The 23,663-nt window shown below is 41.9% G+C and overlaps 1 protein-coding gene across 5 annotated transcripts in view; it reads right to left on the bottom strand.

Moving 5' to 3' along the window:
• Window positions 1–23,663, bottom strand: part of LOC135223681 (thiamin pyrophosphokinase 1-like) — a 240,510-nt gene that overhangs the window by 3,634 nt on the left and 213,213 nt on the right. For all 5 annotated transcript variants that reach the window (XM_064262361.1, XM_064262362.1, XM_064262364.1 and 2 more), the window contains one exon: window positions 7,560–7,912. In XM_064262361.1, coding sequence (XP_064118431.1) covers window positions 7,560–7,912 — 353 coding nt within the window. The remainder of the gene's footprint in view (window positions 1–7,559; window positions 7,913–23,663) is intronic.

Genomic DNA, 23,663 nt, shown 5'->3' with positions numbered 1-23,663 from the left:
AACACAAAAAGTCATGAAAAGTCTTTTATCAACCTTCTCTTGAAAAATAGAAATACAATATGATATTTGTTTTAAACTACAATAAAGTTTTGTACATACTTACCTGGCAGATATATACTTAGCTATAGTCTCCGACGTTCCCGACAGAATTTTCAAATCTCGCGGCACACGCGACAGGTAGGTCAGGTGGTCTACCTTACCCGCCGCTGGGTGGCGGATGTACGAACCACTCCCGTAATAAGCTTGTCAGATTTTTCTCTTCCACCTGTCCTCCTGAGGGGAGGCGGGTGGGTGGGCCATTATCGTCATATATCTGCCAGGTAAGTATTGTACAAAAAAAAAAAAAAACTTTAACATTGTAGTTTAACAATATCATTTTTGTACATGCAACTTCCCTGACAGATATATACTTAGCTGATTGGCACCCTTGGTGGAGGGTAAGAGACAGCTCAATAATACAGGTAAGACGTGGGAAACAACTAATGTTGAGGATATAAAAACCTTGGTTCTCACCTTTTCAGGATGAAGACTTCATAGATACTATCTCTGAGTCTGCATTGCCTGGAGAGCTACAGCTAGGACGTGACCTGATGCTGAAGACTCGGATCTACCACTGGGATATGTGATCCCCTATTGTGGTAGAATCCAAGTCGGATGCTGTTAGAGGGACCTGTCCGCCTTACCTAACAGATCCTTACCACTACCTCTGCAAGGAGCCAAAACCCACAGACCACCTAACCAAAATACAAAGGGTTAATATTACGACAAAAAGAGGTGCCTCCTGCAACCTCTTTCAGACAACCAAAAAACAACAATATAAAATATGGTAACATATAAAAAATTTACACAGGATAAGTTTTCAGCTCCCTGCCCCAGCACCGAATCCGCCGATACGAAAGGACCCAAGGCGAAGCATTTATCATATGTGATTTTTACATCACGTAGGTAGTGGTTTGCGAAAAACCGATTGGCATCTCCAAAAAGTCGCCTCATCAAGTCCGCACAGACCTATTTTTCTGAATGCAAGCGAAGTTGCGATGGCTCTCACCTCGTGAGCTTTCACTTTCAGTAGTCTAAAATGATCTTCCTTACAGGCAACATGTGCCTCTGTAATAAGGCTTCTCAGAAAAAAGGAAAGAGCATTCTTTGACATGGGCCGAGTGGGGTCCTTTACGGAGCACCAAAGCACATCTTGATTAGCCTTAAGTTGTTCCTCCTCTTAAGGAAATACTTCATAATTCTCATAGGGCAAAGAGTTCTCAGGCTCTTCCCCTACTAGAAAAGATAAACTACGAACTTCAAAGCTCCTGGGCCAAGGGCGTGATGGGTTTTCATTCTTTGCCAGGAAACTTGGAAGAAACGAACACACCATAGAATCTTCCTTAAACCCTACATTGCCCTCAATAGCTTGGAGCTCACTCACTCTCTTAGCTGTAGCTAGGGCCAAAGGAAGATAGCCTTCTTCGTCAAATCCTTGAAAGAGGCTAAGCCAGGAGGTTCGAATCTAGACGATCCAAGGAATTGTAGGACTACGTCTAGATTCCAGTTCGGTACTACATGAGGACGCTTAATGGTTTAAATGATCTAATAAGATCATGCAGGTCCTTATCATCGGATATATTTAAGCCTCTATGCCGAAATACCGCCGCCAACATACTGCGGTATCCCTTAATAGTTGACACAACCAGATGACATTCTTCTTTGAGGAAAATAAGGAAATCCGCAATTTGGGTCACAGAGGTACTGGAAGAGGAAATGTTCTTCCTCTTGCACCAACGTCTGAGACATCCCACTTTGACTGGTATACACGCAAGGTGGAAGGTCTCCTCGTCTTGCGAATTGCTAGCAGCTGTTGCTGAAAAGCCTTCGCTCTGACCAAACTTTGGACAGTCTGAAACCAGTCAGACTGAGAGCGAGGAGATTTTTGTGGTACCTGTCGAAGTGGGGGTTGTCTGAGTAGATCGCTCCTTAGCGGGAGCGATCTTGGAAGGTCCCACCAACCATTCCAGTACTGTGGAACCATTCTTGGGCCGGCCCAAAAGGGAGCGATTAAGGTCATTCTCGTTGAATCGGACTCTACGAACTTCTTGATGGTTAGCCCCAGGATCTTGAAGGGGGGAAACGCGTAGACGTCGAGTCCGTTCCAGTCTAGAAGAAGAGCATCTATTGCTACTGCCTCTGGATCCGATATCGGAGAGCAGTAAGGATCCAGCCTCTTGTTCTTTGTACGTGGCAAAAAAGAGGTCTATGTGCCTGCCCCATCCCACCCCAACTTCCACAGGCTCTGGCATACATCCAGATGAAGGGTCCACTCTGTGGGAAGGACCTGATCTTTCCCTGCTGAGGAGATCTGCTCTTACATTCCTTTCTCCCTGCACGAACCTGGTGAGAAGCTTGATTCCTCCTCCTCTTCTGCCCCACAGAAGAAGGTCCCTTGCGGTCTCGTACAGGGAGAAGGAATGCGTCCCCCCCTGTTCCTGATGTATGCCAGAGCTGTAGTGTTTGTCCGCGTTGACCTGCACTACGATCTTCGACTTTGGGCTCGAAAGCCTTCAGAGCCAACCACACAGCCATCAACTCCTTTCTGTTGATGTGCAGGCTACCTGGTCCCCCACCCAGGACCTGACACTTCGCTGGTTCCCAGAGTTGCACCCCACCCCATGTCCGACGCGTCGGAGAACAACACCAGGTTGGGGGTCTGTGATTGAAGAGACAGTCCCTTCGCAAAGAGGTTGGGATCTGTCCACCATAAGAGATGTTCTTGATGTCCTGGGATAACGGGCCAGCAGGGAGACGTCAAATCCTGAGAACGACGACTCCAATTCGATGAGAAAGAATTGGAGCGGTCTCAGGTGCAACCTTCCTAGGGAAACGAATTGCTCCAGGGAGGAGAGCGTCCCCAGCAGACTCATCCACTCCCTCACTGTGCATACTTCTTTCCCTAAGAAGGTTTGTTACTCTCTCGAATCCTAGGGCTATCCTTTCCTGCGAGGGGAAAAGCCCGAAAACTCAGAGAGTTCATCTGTATCCCGAGATACACCACACTCTTGCTCGGGAATTAGTGATGACTTCTTGAAATTGACGAGAAGTCCCAAAGCCTTCGTCAATTCTAAAGTTACTTGTAAGTCCTTCAAACAACGATCTTCTGAATTGGCCCCTATTAGCCAATCGTCGAGGTACATGGATATCCTCACCCCTTTCAAATGAAGCCATTGAGCCACATTCCTCAAAATCCCCGTGAACACTTGAGGGCTGTCGAGAGGCCGAAACACAGAGCCCGCCCTGAACTGAAAAATTTTCCCCCCCATCATGAATCTGAGAAAACTTCTCGAGGAAGGATGGATCGGTACGTGGAAGTAAGCGTCCTGTAAATCCAAGGAAAACCATACAGTCCCCCCCCCCTGGACGAAGTGCTGCCAGCACTGATGAAGGCGTTCCATCGTGAACTTCTTCTTTTCTACGAAGAAGTTCAGGGCGCTTACATCCAACACCGGTCTCCATCCCCCTGAGGACTTCGGAACTAGGAAAAGGCGGTTGTAGAAGCCCGATGAATGATGGTCTGTCCCTAGTTCGATAGCCCCCTTCTCCAGCATCTGATCTACTGCTAGATGGAGAGCTTGATTCATGATGGGGTCTCTGTACCTGGCCGTCAGTTCCCTTGGATGGTCGTCAAGGGAGGTCTTTCGACGAAAGGGATGAGGTTAACCTCTCCTCAAAATAGAAAGGGTCCAAGGATCCGCCCCTTTTTGGGCCCAGACTTCTGCAAACTCTAAGAGTCTGGCGCCCCACCGTTGTTTGAAGGACTTGCAAGTTATTTGGGGGCTTTAACAGACTTGGCGAAAGTCTTACCCCTTCTTGAAGGTCTACGACCTCTAAACGTAGAGGTTCTTGATGAAGATGCCCCTCGAATGGGTTCTCGAACACTTGCCCTTTCCTTCTTAGCCTTGGTAGGGAAAGGAAGGGCGAGGTTTTCTTGCCGACTGTGCCAAAAGGTCCTGGGTGGCTTTGGCCGAAAGTGACCTCGAAATGTCCCTGCACTCGATGTTCGGGAACAACTGAGTAGACAGAGGAGCAAACAGCAAAGAAGACCTCTGAGCATGGGAGACCGACTTCGTTAAGAAGGAACAATAAACCGACCTCTTCTTGCACGATCCCGGCCCCATAAAGGGAGGCGATTTCACTCGCTAGTCTCTTACCGACTTGTCCATACAAGACAAAACACACATAAGGCTTCTGGCGAAATTGACTCTGGCACTTCAATTTTCTTGGCTAGGACTCCAACGACCAATCAAGGAAGTTAAATACTTCTAGCACTCTAAACATACCTTTGAGCAAATGATCCAATTCATTCATTGCCCAAGTCGTCTTAGCAGAGTTAAGGGCAGTTCTCCTTGTCGAATCTACCAGCGCCGAGAAAAAAATCCGAATCAGCCGAAGACGGTAGACCCAATCCTAAGGGCTCTCCTGTTTCGTACCAGAAAACCAGCGCGTCCTGATAACTTCGAAGGAGGAAAAGCGAACATCGTTTTCCCCGCTTCTCTTTGGAAGCCATCCAGGAACCAAAACTCCTCAGGTGCCTTCTTCATAGAAAGAGTTGGCTTCATCCTCACACAAGAAGAACTCTTCGCTTGTCTTCGCGTTGAAAAAAGTGAGTGAGGAGAAGGAGGAGCCGTAGGCGTAAGGAATCCCCAAAAACTTGTAAAAGTAGCTCTGTAAGCTTCTGTAAGAAGAGACAGCAGCAGAAGTGTTCGGTTCCTCATCCGAACCTTCTAGGACTTCTTGTCGAGGCGAGCGCGAAGATCCTTAGGTGACGAAGGGATCCTAGCAGGAGTGAGCGAGAGGTTGGAGAACGCCCTCTCTTAGAAGAGTTCACATCCACTGGAGAACGATGAGAAGATCTGGGAAGTCTACGATGAAACCTCTCCCTCTTCGAGGTATACGGAATCTCAGCCGAAGGAGAGGTAGGGCTCCTACTCCGAGAATCCTCGGAAACATCCACAGGGCGCTTACGAGGAGGCGAGCGCCTACTATACTCTATGTGCCTATCCTGAGGCGCCGCGGCTGCCAGGAGAAGAGCGCCTATCGAGAGCAGAGCGCTTGCGCGGTCTCCATACCTATCCAGTTGCGTACGATCAACGGAAGTTCGACTGGAAGGCGAAATGCGCCTACTAGAGAAGGCTGCTTGAGAGACTCTTGACGTCTCACAAGAGGGTAACATTCAGGAGAAGGGCGCTTCAAAACTAACGAGCGCCTACTTGGAGAAGGGCGCTTCCGGGATTCCTGGGTGCTACCAAGAGACAAACGTTCAGGAGAAGTGCGCCTAGAAGCGGGAGAGCGCCTACAGGAGAAGGGCGCTTGAAAGACTCTTGTTGTCTGCCCCTAGGAGAATAATCAGGAGTATGACGCCTAAAAAGAGACGAGCGCCTACTAGGAGATCCATGTGCAGTAGGCTCTTGGCGCCTACCTTGCGGGGAGCGGCTAACAGTAGGCCGTCTATCATGCACAGACTCCTACCAGACTCTAGATGCCTGTCAGGAGAGAAGTCACGATCCGACACTCGAGGAGAGTGACATATGGAAAGAAGAACGCCTACTGTATAAGGGCGCCTTCTAGAATCTTGAGGCTGCTGAGGAGAAGTCTCACGCGAGGGAGTTGAAGAAATCGCGTGATGCGCAGGTGCAGTGGCGCGTTACCGGAAGCGGGAATCCAATCTGGAGAAAAAACTTCTTTCTCCATAGAGAGTCCTAACGATGTTTGGCGCCTTGAAATCGAAAGAGAGCCAGGCGAGCGACGGGCGCTCACGCGAGCGAGGGCGCTCACGCGGAGCCACCCCCGACCTTCATATGAAACTTCCCCATAAGGAGAACGATCCTCTGAAGAGCGGCGCCTAGATCTCTTGATCGGAAGAGAAACGTCCTTCTTTCCTACGTGATCGAACTGTAAGAGGAGTATGCAGCGCCGGACTGAGCTTGAAGTCCCGCGAGTAACTCTCGTAGGAGAATCTTCTTGTTCTTCCTCGGAAGGCAGGCGCCGGAGGCGGAGAGCCGAGAAGAAGAACGACACAGGATCTTGGTTTTCTTCGCCTCCCGCGATTCTTCCGGGAAAACCTCTGGACTAGAAGCCAAAGGACTGCAGGGAGCCTTCCAAGCCCTCTTCAACGGGCGCGACGCATCCGGGGAGTTCCAACCTCTCTTCGGAGAGGGAGACGAAGAGGAGAAGCATTGGCGTAGGAGCTCCTTCTTTGTAGCGATCCGAGGCAGCCTGGGAGCGTACTTCAGGATCTGCCGAGGGGACGCCTGACCGGTGGGGGCTCTCCCTAGCCCTCCTGCGGCTTTCGACTTTCCTACTCCACTGGAACTGGGAGTCTGGAAGAGGTCTAGGCCTAGAGGCACTAAGGAGCCGGTCAGACGCACCCTCCACAACACTGGGGACACTGCACTGATCACTAACACTCTCCTTACCTTCCAACTGACGAATCTTCTGATCCAAAGAACGATTCTTGGCTTTCAGAGCTGCCGCCTCCGAAGGCGAATCTTCGGCTTCGGTGCGGGGAGCCGGGGCTGCAACTTGGGAAGAAGGTTCTAATTCTACGTTAGTACTATTAGGATCCACATCCAACTCACCTCATTCTAGATCTGCTAGAAACTTCTAGAGGAAGCCTTACGCACTCTATCACGTTCCAACTTCCTAACATAAGAAGAGAGAGCCTTATATTCTTCTTCATTCAATCCCTTACATTCACTACAAGGGTTAGCAAAAGCACACTCATTCCCCTGCATTTCATGCAAACCGTGTGGGGGTCTACGAAGCTTTCGGCAACCTCACCTTACATCCTTCATTCACGCAAACCTAAACAAAACGAAGTTTTAACTACCGATTCTAGATCAGACATCGTTAAAGAAAATCAAAACTCAAAATCAAACCGGTCCGCAATCAGCGTATGCCAAGCCAAACAAAGCGAATACGTCACCAAAAGAAGTCCAAATTAACTCCAGGCAAGCGAGATCGAAAACTATCGAGAGGAAACCGACAACAGTTGTTATCGTTCCCGCGACAGAGAAAAATCTGACAAGCTTACGGGAGTGGTTCGTACATCCGCCACCCAGCGGCGGGTAAGGTAGACCACCTGACCTACTGTCGCGTGTGCCGCGAGATTTGAAATTCTGTCGGGAACGTCGGAGACTATAGCTAAGTATATATCTGTCAGGGAAGTTCATGTACAAAAACTGTATTTACTTAATACGATCTACAAAACAACCCTCTTGATTTCTTTTAAATCAGAGTAACAATATACATTAATGTAAAAAACATTTTGGCTCAGTGTGCTTTAATTTTATGACCTGCTCAAACAAGTTAGTTTGAGGATAGAGTATTATGATACTCTATCAAAATCTTTTAGCCGAGTGCTGAGTAACAGGTCACCTTTATCAGGAATATACACATACCAATAATTAAAGGTGATTTCTACTTGAAGAAAATAATTCTGACACAAATATACTACATCATTTAAAAACCAAAACCTACTTGGGTACTTCCCTACCAGTAAATGAATTCCTTACCTGTATATCCCTTGCTGTGATATACTTTGCCAGTTCTCTAACAGCCTTAGTGAAATCCGTTTCCTCTTGATTCGGAGTTGGAATGATGTTGACATCCAGTTCTTTGTAGTGTGTCAACAAATCAGGGTGAACTGAATCAAAATCCCCAGAAATGATATGAGGAAGAGGAAGGCTTTCAGTACCATATGCATTACTATCACAATTCACAGATGATTTCCCATTCTCTTTGGTATTACTATCACAGTTCATAGGGGACTGACCATTCTCTTTGACAGACATAACCTGGGTATCACCATATCTTGAAAACTTGTGGAAGCAGTTGGTGGCTCCATCAACACAAACTCTGACAGAAGCTGGAAAACATAAATACTAAGATAATTTGAATAAAGCCATAAAATTACTAAATGTATTAAATCTACCCTGAATCTTCTTAGCCTATTCTTCTCAAGTTTCTCTAAATATCCAGTCAAAGTCTTCCACTTTCCATGATCTCAGTCTTTACATTTATCGCATGAAAGAATAGAAGAACAAGTCTGACCCCTACTTTGACAACAAATGGTATGCAAGTCATAATTAATGGAAGTCAGCCTGGTATTGCTGTCCTTGCTGCAAAACTGGGCACTAGAAGAATTAGATTCAGACATAGTCACATACTGAAGACAGTAAGTTAACTAAATTAGCAAAACTACCACCAAATTCAAGAATACAATTCCAGAATACGCTGCCAAATCCTGCGTCAACCACAACCATCCGGTGAAAGAATTCTGAAGCAAACTACTAAGTAAGCGACAGTTGTTGTTGCGCAGCAGAAAACCAATGATGGTCTTAGCTGTGTTGTACCTATACTTCCCGGAAAGTAGGCAGAGCCGGTTACCTTCTCAAAACAAAAGAATCACTACCATGAATTGCACTGTAAACTGCCGTGAAAGTAGAAACTTATAGCTATGTAGTTACGTACTTGGTAAGTTACTTATACAAAATTTGAAATTCCTTTGTGCCCTATGTCCATCAGAGGGAAGGATGGCTTCGATCATGTAATGACTGGGTAAGCATATACAGTAATCCCTCGCTACTTCGCGCCTCAAGTTTCGTGCCCTCAGTGCATCGCGGATTTTTCAAAAATATTCATAAAAAATTCAAAGTTGAGAAAAAATGGTGCGGACGCTAGCAGAAGGCAGAGAGAGTACATTAGAACATCAGGTATCAACACGAGATGGCGCGTAACTCAAAATCCACCTCTCTGATTCGCTGGCCATCTCGGCTCCTGAATCTCGCAAGCTGATTGGCCGAGCCGCCGAGACGCGTTACCCAGCACCTCTCCCTGCCCAGCGCCCAGCGAAGGAAGACCGTATTCATTGTTCAATTGCGCTCGTGTCGCTACTCTTGCCGCGTGAAAGTTTTAGCTGTTCTTTTGTGCTTTTTTTGTGCAAAATAGTGCTTGTGATCCCTTGAAAATGGCTCCTAAACATCCTACAGCCTCTACATCCTCTGGTGAACCCAAGAAGAAGAGAAAAATGATGACGGTGAACGAGAAAGTGAAATTATTGGACATGTTTAAGGCAGACAGTAGCTATGCGTCTGTTGCCGCATGACAGACTGAATGAATCAACGGTTCGCTACATAAAAAAAAGACATTAAAAATCCGTAAACTGCCTCAATAACGTTCTCCAAGGACACTAAGCGCGTTGTGACTCCTCGATAAAGAGGATTGTGCAAATGGAGAATGCGTTATCAGTGTAGATAACGGACTGTCAGGAAAAGAAGGTTAGTCTCGATACCAACATGATTCGATACCAACATTGATAGAGGTGAGTATGTATCTTGTTATTAAGAATAACAGTTGAGTTATTTACATTTACATGTACCATGGTACACAGAAAAAAATGTATACTAGCATTTAAAAATAAAAAATGGGGGACCCTACTTCGCAGTTTTTCACTTATCGCGGTCGGTTCTGGTCCCCATTAATAGCGATAGGTGAGGGATTACTGTACGTATATAAAACTTTATTTCATTATAAAAGTGTCATTTTTATATATAGTAACTACTTACGAGTAATTACAATGCTGAATCCCACATTGACAGGAGGTGGGATACATGGACACTCAGTGATGGAGATAAATTTGAAATGAAAAGGTAGCTAGCTTTGGTGAAATGCTTGTTGCAACCTTACCTGGTGAGAGCTACAGCAGGTAGATACTGCTTCTAGTTGGTGCTCATCTTGACCTATAGTGGCGTGGCAGTATAGCCATGGGTCGCCTCTACTACTCCAGTCGGAGCTTTGCAATTGAGGAGTACTCCGATGGGTGCCAAAGCTTAACAATTTAAAATAATTGTTCTTGCCATGGGCAAAGTACCACAAAATTGACCAGATAAGTTTTAAGTTTTACCTACAGCACATAAAAATATCATTACCAATCCATAAAAACAGCGACTGGTGGGTTACTCTGGGTACACAGTACCTCCCAGGCTTCCCAATAACTGATCAACCCATCTCAAGGCCAGGACATAGTGAAATAGAAGGAATACCTCCTATCCTTCATCCCTCAGTACCATGCCAGCCACAGATAATGGACCTAATGTACTGCATTTTTCATACACTGTCTCCACATCACATAAATAATGTGAAGCAAACACTCATCTGCACATCCAATAGGTCAATTGAAGGATTTTGGAGAGCGAAAGCTTACGTTTAAAAGCCAACGAAGAGGCTACTGCCCCTATCTGATGGGCTTTTACTCTAAAAATGGGGAAAACGTCCTCTTCAATTCCCAACAATGGACATGAGGGGTTCTTGACTAAGCACCAAAGGTTCTGAGAGGAGCCTCTGATCCTCTTAGTCCTCTCGATATAGTGCTTCAATGCTCTTACTGGACAAAGAGCACTCTCCTGGTCTGCTGGGCATTGATCAAATTCAAATTCAAAAGCTTTATTTCGGACATAAATGGGCATAGACAAACACATACATCAACATACATAAAAAGCCTCCCAACTCCAAAAGGATAAAATTGAAAATAAGTATGAGAAATGATTAGGAAAGAGGTGAAAAATTATGATATGAATGAGATGCGGATAATGAAACTAAGTGATTCTTCCTACCAAAAGGACATATACATATGCAGCCTATCAGAATAAAACAAGGAGCACACCAAATGTAATAAGCATAAACAAGGCTTTTCCAGTGCTTTGAAATTAATTGAATCATACAAGAAAACTGGGTAGACAATCCTAGTCACAATAGTTTTCAGAATTTTCCAGCCTTAGCAAATAGCATGTTATAGTTTTGCATCTCAGTTCTTGAAAAGATGGCAGACCAAAAGCCACAAAAAGAGCAGATGCATGCATCAGAATGCCCATGAACCTTCATAGGCTACCACTGTAGTATACCCTCAGCTTATTCATAGTTAGTTGTTATGCTCTGACAACTAAAGACATACCATAAAAACTTGTACAAAACTCTGAAAAAGCATTTTCTTGATGTCATCGCTACATTTAGGAAAGTTCCTGAAAATCATATTGCCCCCAGCACATGGACCTCTTTACAAATATTCTACATGGGGATATCATCCGAATTTGAGCAATAAGATAATATCCTGGGTACTTTATTTCTGGTACAAAATCTATATGTGCATTGTTAACAACAATAGGTGATATATTACTTGGACAGAACTTACTCTTGAAGTGGAAAATTAACTCGAAAATACATGGCCCCATTTGACAATCATTTGCCGATTTTTATACCACTCACCTAGCAGTTTAAGAATATAGCAAGGAACATTTCTTTCTAACTGTGCAGTGGTCCCCCCGTATTCGCGGGGGATGCGTACCAGACCCCCCATGAATAGTTTGAACCCGCGAATGTTTGGAACCCCTATAAAAACACTAAAAACAGCCTATTTTGTTAGTTAAAACTCAAGAAAAACCACTAAAAATTTTCATACTTGGTTTTTTAATAGTTTTATCACAAAAAGTGCATTTTATGATGAAATTGATAAAAAAAAAAACCAAGAATTTGTGGATATTTCTCATAGAAAAATAATACTGCAATTGCGCGAATTTTCCGCGAATAATGCGGGGAAACGTTCCCCGAGAAATCCGCGAATGTGTGAGTCCGCGAATCTGGAGAACACAAATACGGGGGGCCACTGTACTTCAAATAACATCTTATGAGAAACTTTACCAAAGGCTTTAGACACATCCATGAAACAAGCAAAAACAGGCGTTTTACGAACATTGTACTCTTCAGTTACGTGTTTAAAGAATATGAACTGGCATTTACGTTCCATGATGGGATTTATAAGCGAACTGGTTGTCACTTGTTAATAAGTACTTTTTGCATTTCTCCAATACAATCGCTCCCAAAACTTTTGAGATAACAGTGACTAGAGCAATCAGCCTATAATTAGATATGTCACTGTGGTCTGTGTTTTTATCTGTAATCAAAGGAGACCATATAACCAGAAAAAGAGCTCTTGGCAAGTATGAATGACAGAAACAGGAAGTGATGAATAAACTTAGTAAAACTCTAAGTACCAGATGAGCCTCAGTTAAGTGCTGAAGGGTCAGCCCATCATGTCCAGGGTTACTGGAAGAGTTCAGGGAATTTAAAGCATTCAAAATTTCATTGACATTTGTCCTTGTAACATCTCGCTGACTTTGATTTTCCACTGGGTCTGGGACAGGATAAGTAGGATTGTTAAACTGATCAGAATTATGTTCTTTCCATAACTCAGCAATGTTTTCATAACCACTTATATCATGTATTATTCTGGTAAGGAGGTTTGGGATTCTCTCCAAAACTTCTTCAAACTCCCATTAAGACTCGTAGCAATTTTATTGGAACTAATTTCCTCCTCATTTTCTTTACAAAATCTAAACATCCCTTTGAACTGAGTTTTGGAAAATTTCATTTTATTATAGAAATATTCTTCCCTTTGATTACCAGATTCTTTCCATGCTAAATAGTCATCCCGTGGTTCATGATGAAATTCCTTTACAAAGTCATTCATGACACCTCTGTGATTCGACTCCTTAAGAGTCAGACGACTGCTGAAGTGCAATAATTATGTCCAAAAGAAATTTTTTAATAGCTCTATAATGATTTTCTGTTTGACATGGTCTTCGTGTTACAGTATAGAACTTCCAAAGGCAACTCGGTGTTTTTCAAAGCTTCTTCAGATTTACCTCTGTATCCCAGCAGATCCCCGAGATAAAACTTTGTCTGACTACCATCATTTGTTTGTACCAATGTAGGTAGTTGCAAGATCTACAAAGAAAATGAAAGGGGACGATGGTCTGAACCAATAATGGAATGCAACACACACATATTATTAATGTGTGTTAGAAGAATACAAGGGCAGACAACATGGTCTAACCAATGGGTCTGGCCCATTGCATCACTCACCCAAGCGTAAGTGTCGGAGGGCATCATAGCAACATTATCAATATAATAATCATAATGGGTGCAAAAGTCTTTCAGCTCATCATCAGGGTGAGCGTTAAAATCACCAACTACAAAAACCTTTCCATTTGAGTGATCTGACATAAGACAGTGTATTTTTGCTAAACAATCAATATTATACTCTGCATCATTTTGTCCGTCTGTGTATGGAAGACAACAGTTGATAATCCTTATACAACTTTCACCTATAGATACGTCAATACAAATTAGTGTCATTTGAGGTGCCCACTCTCTGTATACAATAGGCAAGGCTCTTTCGGTACAGAAAAACGACTCCAACTAAAGATAAGAAGCTAACAACTCAATTGATAAATCAACTGGGGAAACTGCTTAATAATGCAAATTCAGAATTTTATTCTATTCTAGTAGTCTCATTCTTGGACCGTTCGCTAAGTCTCCTGCAGACAAATTACATCAGAAACATGAGTTAATTTGGCTACATCAAAATGGCAATTTCTTACTGGTCTACAGTTATATAAGATGCAAACCTTAAATCCACTTATACATAGAAAGAAATGGAGATTAATCATACAAACGATGGACCAGAATGTCCTTACCCCAACTTTCTGGCTTGTACAAATCCTTAACCGTACTTTGAGGCATTTCTTTAATAATGACTTTGAAAGATCGATAGTGAGAGAATCGTTGTTCCACATGCTCCACTCCACCGTCGTGACACCTGCCATGTGAGAAACATGGCTGAGAAGCATCTCTGAAGTAGTGTCAGGTTGCAGCCTACACACAAATAAATGCACATGCCTCAAAGGCTGAGCTGCCTAAAGTGTGCTTCCATTACTCTCCCCAATGATGGGAGGCTTACGCCGTCTTTGTTCGAAAACGCCCCCCTTGTCTTTATAGTCCTGACATTCTCTTTCTTGAGCTTGCTTTCTCTGCATTAAGTGCTTCAAACTTTTGTACTCATACCCAGGTATATTCCACCTCTCTTCTTCCTTCTCCTCATCGACACTTGCCTAGGAGAATCAGCAGGACAAACAGCCACCTCCTCCATAATACTAACACTGGCACTAACTTTATCACCCACCTTCTCCATCTCCTGTAACATAATAGAAGAGAATTTTAGGTCTATTTGTGCTTTGAGGCTGGCAACGGCATCGGGTTCAGGTGCTAGAGAGTCAGGGTTAGGATTAGGTTGAACAGAAGAGGAAAGAGAGACAGTACCAACAGCTATATCCTGACTACTATCTAAAAGTTTCTGACCGTTTGTTCTAGAAGCAGCCTTTCACTTTTTGTCTCTTTCTAACTTACTCAAATAGCTAGTTAACCCTCTTACGCCGATTGGACGTATTAAACATCGAGTCAAAATGTCTCCCGTATGCCGATTGGACGTATTATACGTCGTCTCAAAAAAGTTTTTTTTTAAATTCGCGGAAAAATACTTATAGGCCTACCAGCCGAAAACATTTGAGTCACGCGCCTTGGGGGATGCTGGGAGTTCACGGATCAAGGCGTTGTTTTGTTTACAATCGTTAACCAGGCGCGCAAGCGCAAATTTCTTTCTTATTGCACTAAAAAGTATCAGTGACACATCTCAAAAATTATTTCGTCACTGACATAATTTTTTCACCGTTTTAAATTATCCGTTACATGGAGTATTATATATGAAAATGTGTGCATCTTCATGTAGAATACAACCAAAAAATACTCATGATTGTAGCTTTTATCAGTTTTGAAATATTTTCATATAAATAACGATAAGTGCAAAAATTTGAACCTTCAGTCAACTTTGACTCTACCGAAATGGTCGAAAAACGCAATTGTAAGCTAAAACTCTTATATTCTAGTAATATTCAATCATTTGCCTTCATTTTGCAACAAATTGGACGTCTCTAGCACAATATTTCGATTTATGGTGAATTTATGAAAATACTTTTTCCTTACGTCCGCGCGGTAACTCTTCCAATAAATTTTTTCGTGCGATTTCCTAATGTTTGCACCATTTTAAATTTGCCGTTACATAAAGTTTTATATATGGAAATGTGCACAATTTCATGCACAATACAACTAAAAACAACCCATGGTTGTAGCTTTTATCAGTTTTGAAATATTTTCATATAAATAACGATAAGTGCAAACATTTCAACCTTCAGTCAACTTTGACTCTACCGAAATGGTCGGAAAATGCAATTGAAAGCTAAAACTCTTATATTCTAGTAATATTCAATCATTTACCTTCGTTTTGCAACAAATTGGATGTCTCTAGCACAATATTTCGATTTATGGTGAATTTATGGTAACTTCCGAAAAAAAATCATAAATTTTTATGTGCGATTGTCGAAATGTTTGCACCATTTAAAATTAGCCGTTATATAAAGTTTTATATATGAAAATGTGTGCAATTTCATGTAGAATACAACTAAAAATGATTGAAGGTTGTTGCTTTTCTCTTTTTCGAAATATTTGCATCTAAATCACGATAAATAGAAAAAAAACCACGATCGGTCAACTTTGACTCTACCGAAAGTCGAAAAATGCAATTATAAGCTAAAATTCTTACAATCTAGTAATATACAGTCATTTATCTTCATTTTGAAACAAATTCGAAGTGTCTAGCACAATAGTTAGATATATGGTGAATTTAAAAAAAAACTTTCTTTCCCTCCGCGCACCGATTCGGGGCCGCAAATCTCCGAAATGCGTACGTCGTATTCTCCTAATATTTGCTCCTTTTCATATTAGGCGTTTTATAGAGTTTCATATATGAAAATGTGGGCAAATTCATGAAGAATACAAAAAAAAATTTTTGAAGGTTGTAGCTTTTATCATTTTTTGCAATATTTGCTTATAAAAAAATATATATAAAAATTTTGACATTTGGTCAATTTAACTCGTCCGAAATGGTCAGAAACTGCAATTCTAAGCTAAAACTCTTACAGTATCATAATATTCAATCATTTGTCTTCATTTTGAAACAAATTGGAAGTCTCTAGAACAATATTTAGATTTATGGTGAATTTTTGAAAAAAAAAATTTTTTACGTCCGCGCGTTACGAATTCATGCATCATTTTGTGATATTTTTTCTGTGTTGCTTTGATCGTTTTACAATGTGTTATATATAAAAATTATTGAAATTTAGTGTACAATACAACGAAAAACAAAGTAACTTGTTAGCTTTAACCGTTTTTCGCACAATTCGATTTGAATACAATTATGTATGAATTTTTTTTTTGTCGCTACCATATATCGCATTATTTATATACGATAATGATATTTTTTTCATTTCTGATGGTTGCATACTAAACTTCAGGCAATGACAAAAAAAGGAGCCAAAAATGAACTCTTAATCTTCAAAACTAAGCGCGCTGTGATTTTTTGACAAAATTATTTTTTCCGCTTCCGCGCTCACTCTAAACCCGTCTCGACATACGGGAGACGTTTGGGTTTTTAGGGCTTAGGCGTAAGAGGGTTAAGGTCTTCCATGTTTAGTCATCCCAACCAACACATTCCCCACAAGTAAAAGTCGGTGTGCAAGTTTGACCCCTACACTCAATACAAAATGAATGCAGGTCATAACAGGCCTTAATGAGCTTAGTACTGCAGCCTTTGCTGCAATACCTAGAACTATGAAAGCCAGTATCGGACATGCCTAATACTTGTTAACTTAAACAAGAGCAAAAATTTAACAATTTCACCAAACTCCTAATAATGACTAAATATTTTTGTTGAAAAGGCTACCAAATTCAATAGAGTACTTCACCAACCACCCACAGATATCAATAGGGAGTAATCAATTTCCAAAAATTCCCACTGCTACTGAACTAGCTGTTGACAGCACCAGCGGCAGAAACAACTGAAAATCAGTACTGAGTTGGTTCTTCTCTTCCAGGTAGTGGGCGGGGGGGGTATTGCCTAGCCAAAATTCTAGCTGCTAATGATTAGAAGCTATAGCTATGTAACTACTTGGCAAGTTGCATACATAAAAATCAGGAGTAACCAAATCCATTGAGCTAGATTGAAGAGGTGGAACCTGGAGCTTGGCATGTGGCGCTGAACGCTTGGCTACTGGCACCAAACAGAAAGATGGACATACAGGTGAACACTTAGATAACGGGTGTTCAGACACTGAATATTCAGACAATGTATGATTGGACATTGGATGATTGGACACTGGTGTTCAGACTATGGGTGCTTGGACTTTGGTTGCTTGGACACTGGGAGCTCTTAGAAGAAGACTACTTCGCAGCAACATACTGCTGCTTGGTCACCGAAAGCTCCTTAAGAACATGAGTGGGACTCTACCAGAAACTACAGGAAGGGAGCGGACTGCACTTTCGATCGTTGTCCTGCTTACAGGAAACAGCGAATCACCCTCAACAGAAGAACCATGCCTTTTCACTGGCCTGGATACATACAAAAAGTGCAACTACACCCCTTATCCACATTGGAGTCTGAGTCACTAGACTACAATGTATGCACATCCATACTAACGCCTTTCCAGAGGCTGTCCACCAAGTCCTAGGATTTATGAACAACAAGTTCGGTTGAGGGTGTGACAAACCGTAGGCAAACCCCACCTATCTCCCTTGAACTAACAGTTTGCCTCCTCCCAGGTGAGTAAAGGGAAGTTTAGCAGGGACCTTTGTCTAGATGCATCGGTGGGACGAGTAGTTACTCTCTCCATTGACACTGCACTTACACTGACACCACTCATTTTGTCCATAAGGACCTTCACAGATGTCACTAATTTTGGCAATGGTATTCACTTGAAGACCGAATTTCTGGTCTACTCTGACTTTGATGCTGGCAATGGCATTGGGTTCGGAAGAATGGGAGCCAGGTAATGGAGTAATTGGAAAAGTTGGAGGGCTGGTTATAGGGGAAAAAGTAGTCACAGGCATAGAAGGAATATGTAGATTTACAATATTCAACTTTGGAGAAGAAACCTGACTGGTAGAAGCCCTAGCCTCAGCTCTAGCAGCTGCCTTTCTCTGCCTGTCACATTGAAGTTTGTAAAGTGTGTATACAAAACTTTTCATTTTTCCTGATCCCAATCTTTGCATTCGTCACAAATAAAATCGAAAGAGCAAATCTGTCCTCTACAAGAACAAGACATAGTGTGAGAATCATATTTAGCAGAAGTAAGTCTCTTGTTGCAGCCTTTGCTGCAATACCAGATACTAGTCAAACTAGAACCAGACATAATAAAGTCACAATCGGTAAGTCTTGATCACTAGCTTAACTGTAATTAGTGCACTACCAAATACAAGGAATACTGCACCAGCGGCAGGGAAAATCTCAACCATCCAGTTTAGTCATTGACTGGCAGAAACGAATTGAGCTCTTTAGCTGTCTTGTAAAGTCAAGTTCAAAAATCCATCAACACTTTCTGTTCATCACTTTAATAGTACAAAGATGGCGCTAATCTCGCCACCAACACGGTGAACTTAAGGGGGCTAGCCAGCTAATCCCATTTTTTAAGGACAGGATTCTGACACTCTTACCACTTAATAAGGTGACTTGGGACATCTCCAAAACACATGATTTTCGCCTCTGACCTTCAGTTTTGTGACGCCAGGGCAATTTATCCCGAAAACAACCTTTTTCAAATTCTATCTCTTCCCTTGATATTTATTATTAAGACCTGGGAATACTACATATATAGACCTGATGTAAACCTCCAATCAAATGAAGTTTTTTTTCTAAAACTCAATTTTTTGCTTGCACTTAGATGTATTGCACTTCTTGGAGGTCTTCTATGATTTCCATTGATTTTCCTTATCTTTTGCCAGGTATCCCTTGTGGATGTGTTTGAAGATATGTTTGAGACATTTTTTCTATTACTGTTTTTCTTAATTTAGCTGTATATTTGTTATAGAATGGTTTAATGTGGTAATTGTTATTTCTGGGTCGACCTGTGTTCGCCGGTGAAAAGGATCCTGCTAGGAAAGGAAACCTCTAATTGGCAGGAGACCTGTGAATAGTGGCTTCCACTCGCCTTGTACTTTATACCAGACGCCCTTACGGTGCTCGCGCGAGGGTAGTAACCTCAGCATACCATGCTAGCTTTTTTCTCTGGTATATTTAGAACCTATTTATACTAGAAAAGTGGATAGCAAGATCCTTTTCACCAGGTGACACAGTTCTCTCCCCAGAAATAGATTTTTCCTTCATCAAAATCCCTTATTTGTTATGACTATTTTGTTTAATATGTTTATATTATAGGGCATTTTGTTGAGTGATTTAAGGTGAGTTTTGAGTCTGTTAAGAATGCGACCCAATACAGGTGGCCCGCGGTTAACGGCACAATTGCTTAGCGGCGAAACAGTTTTACGGCTGTCATAAAAAATATTAATTAAAAAATAAGGCATTTTAAGGTATTTTTACGGCACAATTTTCAGTTAATAACGCTGCTAGCGTCGTTATGTCTAACGAGTTCATACATTTGTAGAAATACCGTTCAGACCATAAAGGTGATGCAAATGATATTAACAAATTTTATGGAGAGTTATTGCCTATGTATTAGGGTAAAATATATGCCTCTGACGCTGTTCTACGCCAAAAATATTGAGTTACATAAGTGCAATTTGGCTATGGATGTGTCAATTTATAAATGTTCATGCTTTTATGTTTAAAATGTGTAAAAAAATGTATTACATATAGGGTATTTTTATTTATGCACAGAAATATGATACAAAGGCAGCCTTTGAAACTGACCTTCACGTTATCAAAGAGGAGGTTTTTTCATATACTTTCTTGTGAGCCACTGCCTGCCGCTCTTCCAAAAATATAGTGTTAAAAAAAGTGTAAATTTAGCGACTGATGTGTCAATTTTATAAATGTTCATGCTTTTATGTTTAAAAAGTGTATGAAAATGTATTATGTATAGGGTATTTTTATTTCTGCGCAGAAATTTGATACTAAGGCAGCTTTTAGAACTGCCCTTCACGCTATCATATACGATGTTTTTCATGTCGTTCTTGTGAGCCACAGCCTGCCTCTCTTCGGAAAATATCAAGTTAAAAAGAGTGCAAACTGAGCGATCAATGTGTGGATTTTTATAAATGTTCATGCTTTTATGTTTAATATATATGAAAATATATTATGTATAGGGTATTTTTATTTTTGTACATAAATATGATACAAATTAAGGCACCTGTTGTAACTACCCTCCACATTGTCAGAGGATGTTTTTTCATGTTCATTCTTGTCCGCCACTGTTCTGAAAAATACATGGTGTTATTTTATTATCCCTTAAACACCGAAGCGGTATTTTAAAAATCGTCTCCCGTATGCCAGCAGCGTTCGCGAGTGAGCGCCGAAGCGGAAAAATGTTTTTTTCAAAAAATCACAGCATGCTTAGTTTTCAAGATTAAGAGTTCATTTTTGGCTCCTTTTTTTTGTCATTGCCTGAAGTTTAGTATGCAACCATCAGAAATGAAAAAAATATTATCATATATAAATATTGGGATATATGACTGAGCGAAAAAAAATTTCATATATAATTGTATACACATCGCGCTGTGAGCAAAACAGTTAAAGCTAACAAGTTAATTTTTTTTGTTGTATTATACACTAAATTGCAATCATTTTGGTATATAACACATTGTAAAACGATCAAGGCAACACAGAGAAAATATTATCACAAAATGATGCATGAATTCGTAACGCGCGGACGTAAAAAAAAAAAAAAAAAAAAAAAAAAAAAGTTTTTAAAAATTCACCATAAATCGAAATATTGTGCTAGAGATAGTTTGTATACTTAACTGTCTAACGATTGTTATTCTCCAAAGTAATATTCATATAACTGTTATGCTAATTATTGCTGTAATAGTTCTTAACTACTTTTGCTGTTATCATAATTATTATTTACTTCCTGTATATACTATTTCTCAGTATTCAGTATTGAACTGTATCTTGTACAATGAGGTTTGGATAATAAATACCAAGAGGAACCGCTGTGTTTGTCAAACCATGACTGGTGGCAGCAAGTCAGAATCCACGCCTACCGAACATAACCCTGTTGCAAAGGAGATTATGCTGGGTGTGTCTTTTGGGGATGATGTGTCTCCAATGTCTTGGCAGTCCTTTTCATCGCATTTCTCTTTAGTCAAGCAAGCAAACTTACTATGAGGGGTACCGTCTTGGCGCGATGCAGGATATCGGACCCTCATGCTGAGATTACAATTTAGGGGACCAACAGCCAACTATGTGGAGCAACAGGTGTTACAGGACCCTGAGTGGGGTAAGGACGATGTTGCAATTATGGACAGACTTGCGCAGCGTATTCTCACGGCGGATGCAATTGAAGTAAGGATTCTGAGGTTTGAGGAATCTATACAGTTGCAGGGTGGGAGTCTGAGTGATTATATGACTCGTTTGCAACTGTTGGCAGGTCAAGCATTTGCTAAAGAACCAGCTGATATTGTACGGAAGCGTGTTGTATGGCGATTTCTCTCGGGTTGCACGATGCAGATATTCGATCCCAATTGATTAGAGAGAAGTGGATGGAGACTGCCAAGTCGTATGATGAGGTGGTGAAAATTGCATTGGCAGCGTTGTCTACTAAACGAGCAACTAAAGCAACAGGACCTAGGAATCCCAGTGTCCATGTGAATCAAATTGAGGGTACGTCCAATGTTTGTTTGATGGAGGACACACCGGAAACTATGGAGGTTGCAAATGTACAAGGAAATGCTGGATCATGGGGCAGCAAGAAGAGGGAATCCTATTCTTCTCGTAAATTTAAGTGCTATTATTGTAAAATGACACGTGGGTGGATGGAAAGCATGTGCACGAAGGAGAGATGAAAATCCTGCTTGGTATCCTCCCCAGGTTCAAAGAAGAAATTTTCAGTGAGGACTGCTCCACACAGAAGCTTGGAGCAGTCTGTACAAATGAATTCTACTTTCGCTTTCCAACGCACTGTGGCTTTGGTGCAGCCAAAGGTGAGGGGTCAAATGAGATATCAGCATGTGCTCTCCAGCCGAGCAGCAACTCGGGTATTGAAAAATATTACAAATTACGTTACTGTGGAGACGATGAAAACTAAGTATAATGCTTTGGTGGACACCGGAAGTGATTATTCTATAGTTTCTGAGGATATCTTGAATGATGCTCAGAAATCTCGTCAGCTGGAGTCATATTACAGCTTGCGGAGCGAGCAGTGAAGAACTTCAAATTGAGGGAGAAATTCTGATGGCTGTAAAGCTAGGCAAAACCATAGGTTCATTGTGGTATCTAAACTTGTTACTAGAGTGATACTTGGGATGGACTTGGGGATAAAACTTGGCATAGTCACTCTAGATTTGACAAAAGGGAGGTTGCGAGTGGATTCAATAAATTTATCATTGCCATTGAATACTGGGGAAAGGACACAATCACATAAATCATGCTCAGATGGAGTGGTGAAGCTCATTGTTAGAGCAGAGCTGAGAATGCAGTTGTGATACCTCCTAGGACAGAATTATTTATATGCTGCTCAGCTGATGGGATGGTTCCAGATGAGCAGTATCTGTTGTGTCCCCGATGCCCTGAGGGTTCTCCGGTTGCCCCTCCTCATTGCTGCATCCAAGGTTCAATCAAGAAGAAAATGTATGTGAGAGTTGCAAATGTATCGGATAAACACAAAACTGTGCAGAGTGGAGAGGAGATCGGGGAACTAGAGCCCAGTGTGGTAGGATACGATGGCAACCATAGCCTTTTAAGTTCAATTGAGGGGAAAAGAGGAAATTTCTTCGTTGGAGAGTCGCTTACTTTTGAGCAGAAAGAGGAAATGGACAAGGTACTTCATGAGTTCAAGAATGTTTTCTATAATGGAGGCCCACTGCCGCTGGTACAGGTAGGGGTGGAGCACACAATCAGAGTTAACCCAGATTCAGCACAATAGCAAATAGACCGCGGCGGTTGTCACTTGCTTTGGAGGCAGAAGTCAAGAAGGAGCTAAGCAAACTTCAGGATATGGGTGTAATAAAGAAATCATGTAGCCCTTGGGCAGCTCCTATTGTTTGCACTCATCGAGCTGATGGAAGCCTTTGGTTGGCTATTGATTATAGGGGAGTAAATAGTGTGTCCCAGCCAGCAACATTGCATCCAATTCCTGTGGTCGAGGATCTTCTTGATAGACTTGGTCAGGCAAAATACTTTTCAGTGCTTGATGCAAAGTCTGGATACCATCAGATGCCTCTTCAGAAGGAGGATTGTGAAGTCTCGGCCTTTGTAGTCCCATGGGGGCAGTTTGAATGGCATGGTAGAACTCCTTTTGGTCTGAAAGGGGCAGGTTACACGTTTCAACGGATGATGGCTACAATACTCAGTGATTGCAACTATACGGATGCATTGTGTTATCTCGACGACATACTGGTCTGGGGTTCAACATGGAAAGAACACATAGCAAGGCTCAGAAATGTGTTGAGCAGGATTCGTGATGCTGGTCTTGCGCTAACCCCGAATAAGTGTAAATTTGGGGTGCGTGAAGTGGAGTATCTGGGTTCCGTGGTTGGTGATGGCATGCTTCGCATTAGTGAGCAAAGAGTTCATCAACTAAGGGATCTTCCTAGGCCTTTGACTGTCAGGCAGTTGCGTCAGGCCATTGGGGCATTTTCTTATGTGCAAAAATGGATTCCAGGGATGTCACAGACTGCTAAGCCCCTCTATGAGGCTTTGGAAAAAAACCAACACCAGAAAT

This window comes from Macrobrachium nipponense, chromosome 10, assembly GCF_015104395.2.
Source record: "Macrobrachium nipponense isolate FS-2020 chromosome 10, ASM1510439v2, whole genome shotgun sequence".
Classification (NCBI taxonomy): domain Eukaryota; kingdom Metazoa; phylum Arthropoda; class Malacostraca; order Decapoda; family Palaemonidae; genus Macrobrachium; species Macrobrachium nipponense.
The sequence above is the reverse complement of the archived record's forward strand: the minus strand, read 5'-3'. Positions and strand labels throughout refer to the sequence as shown.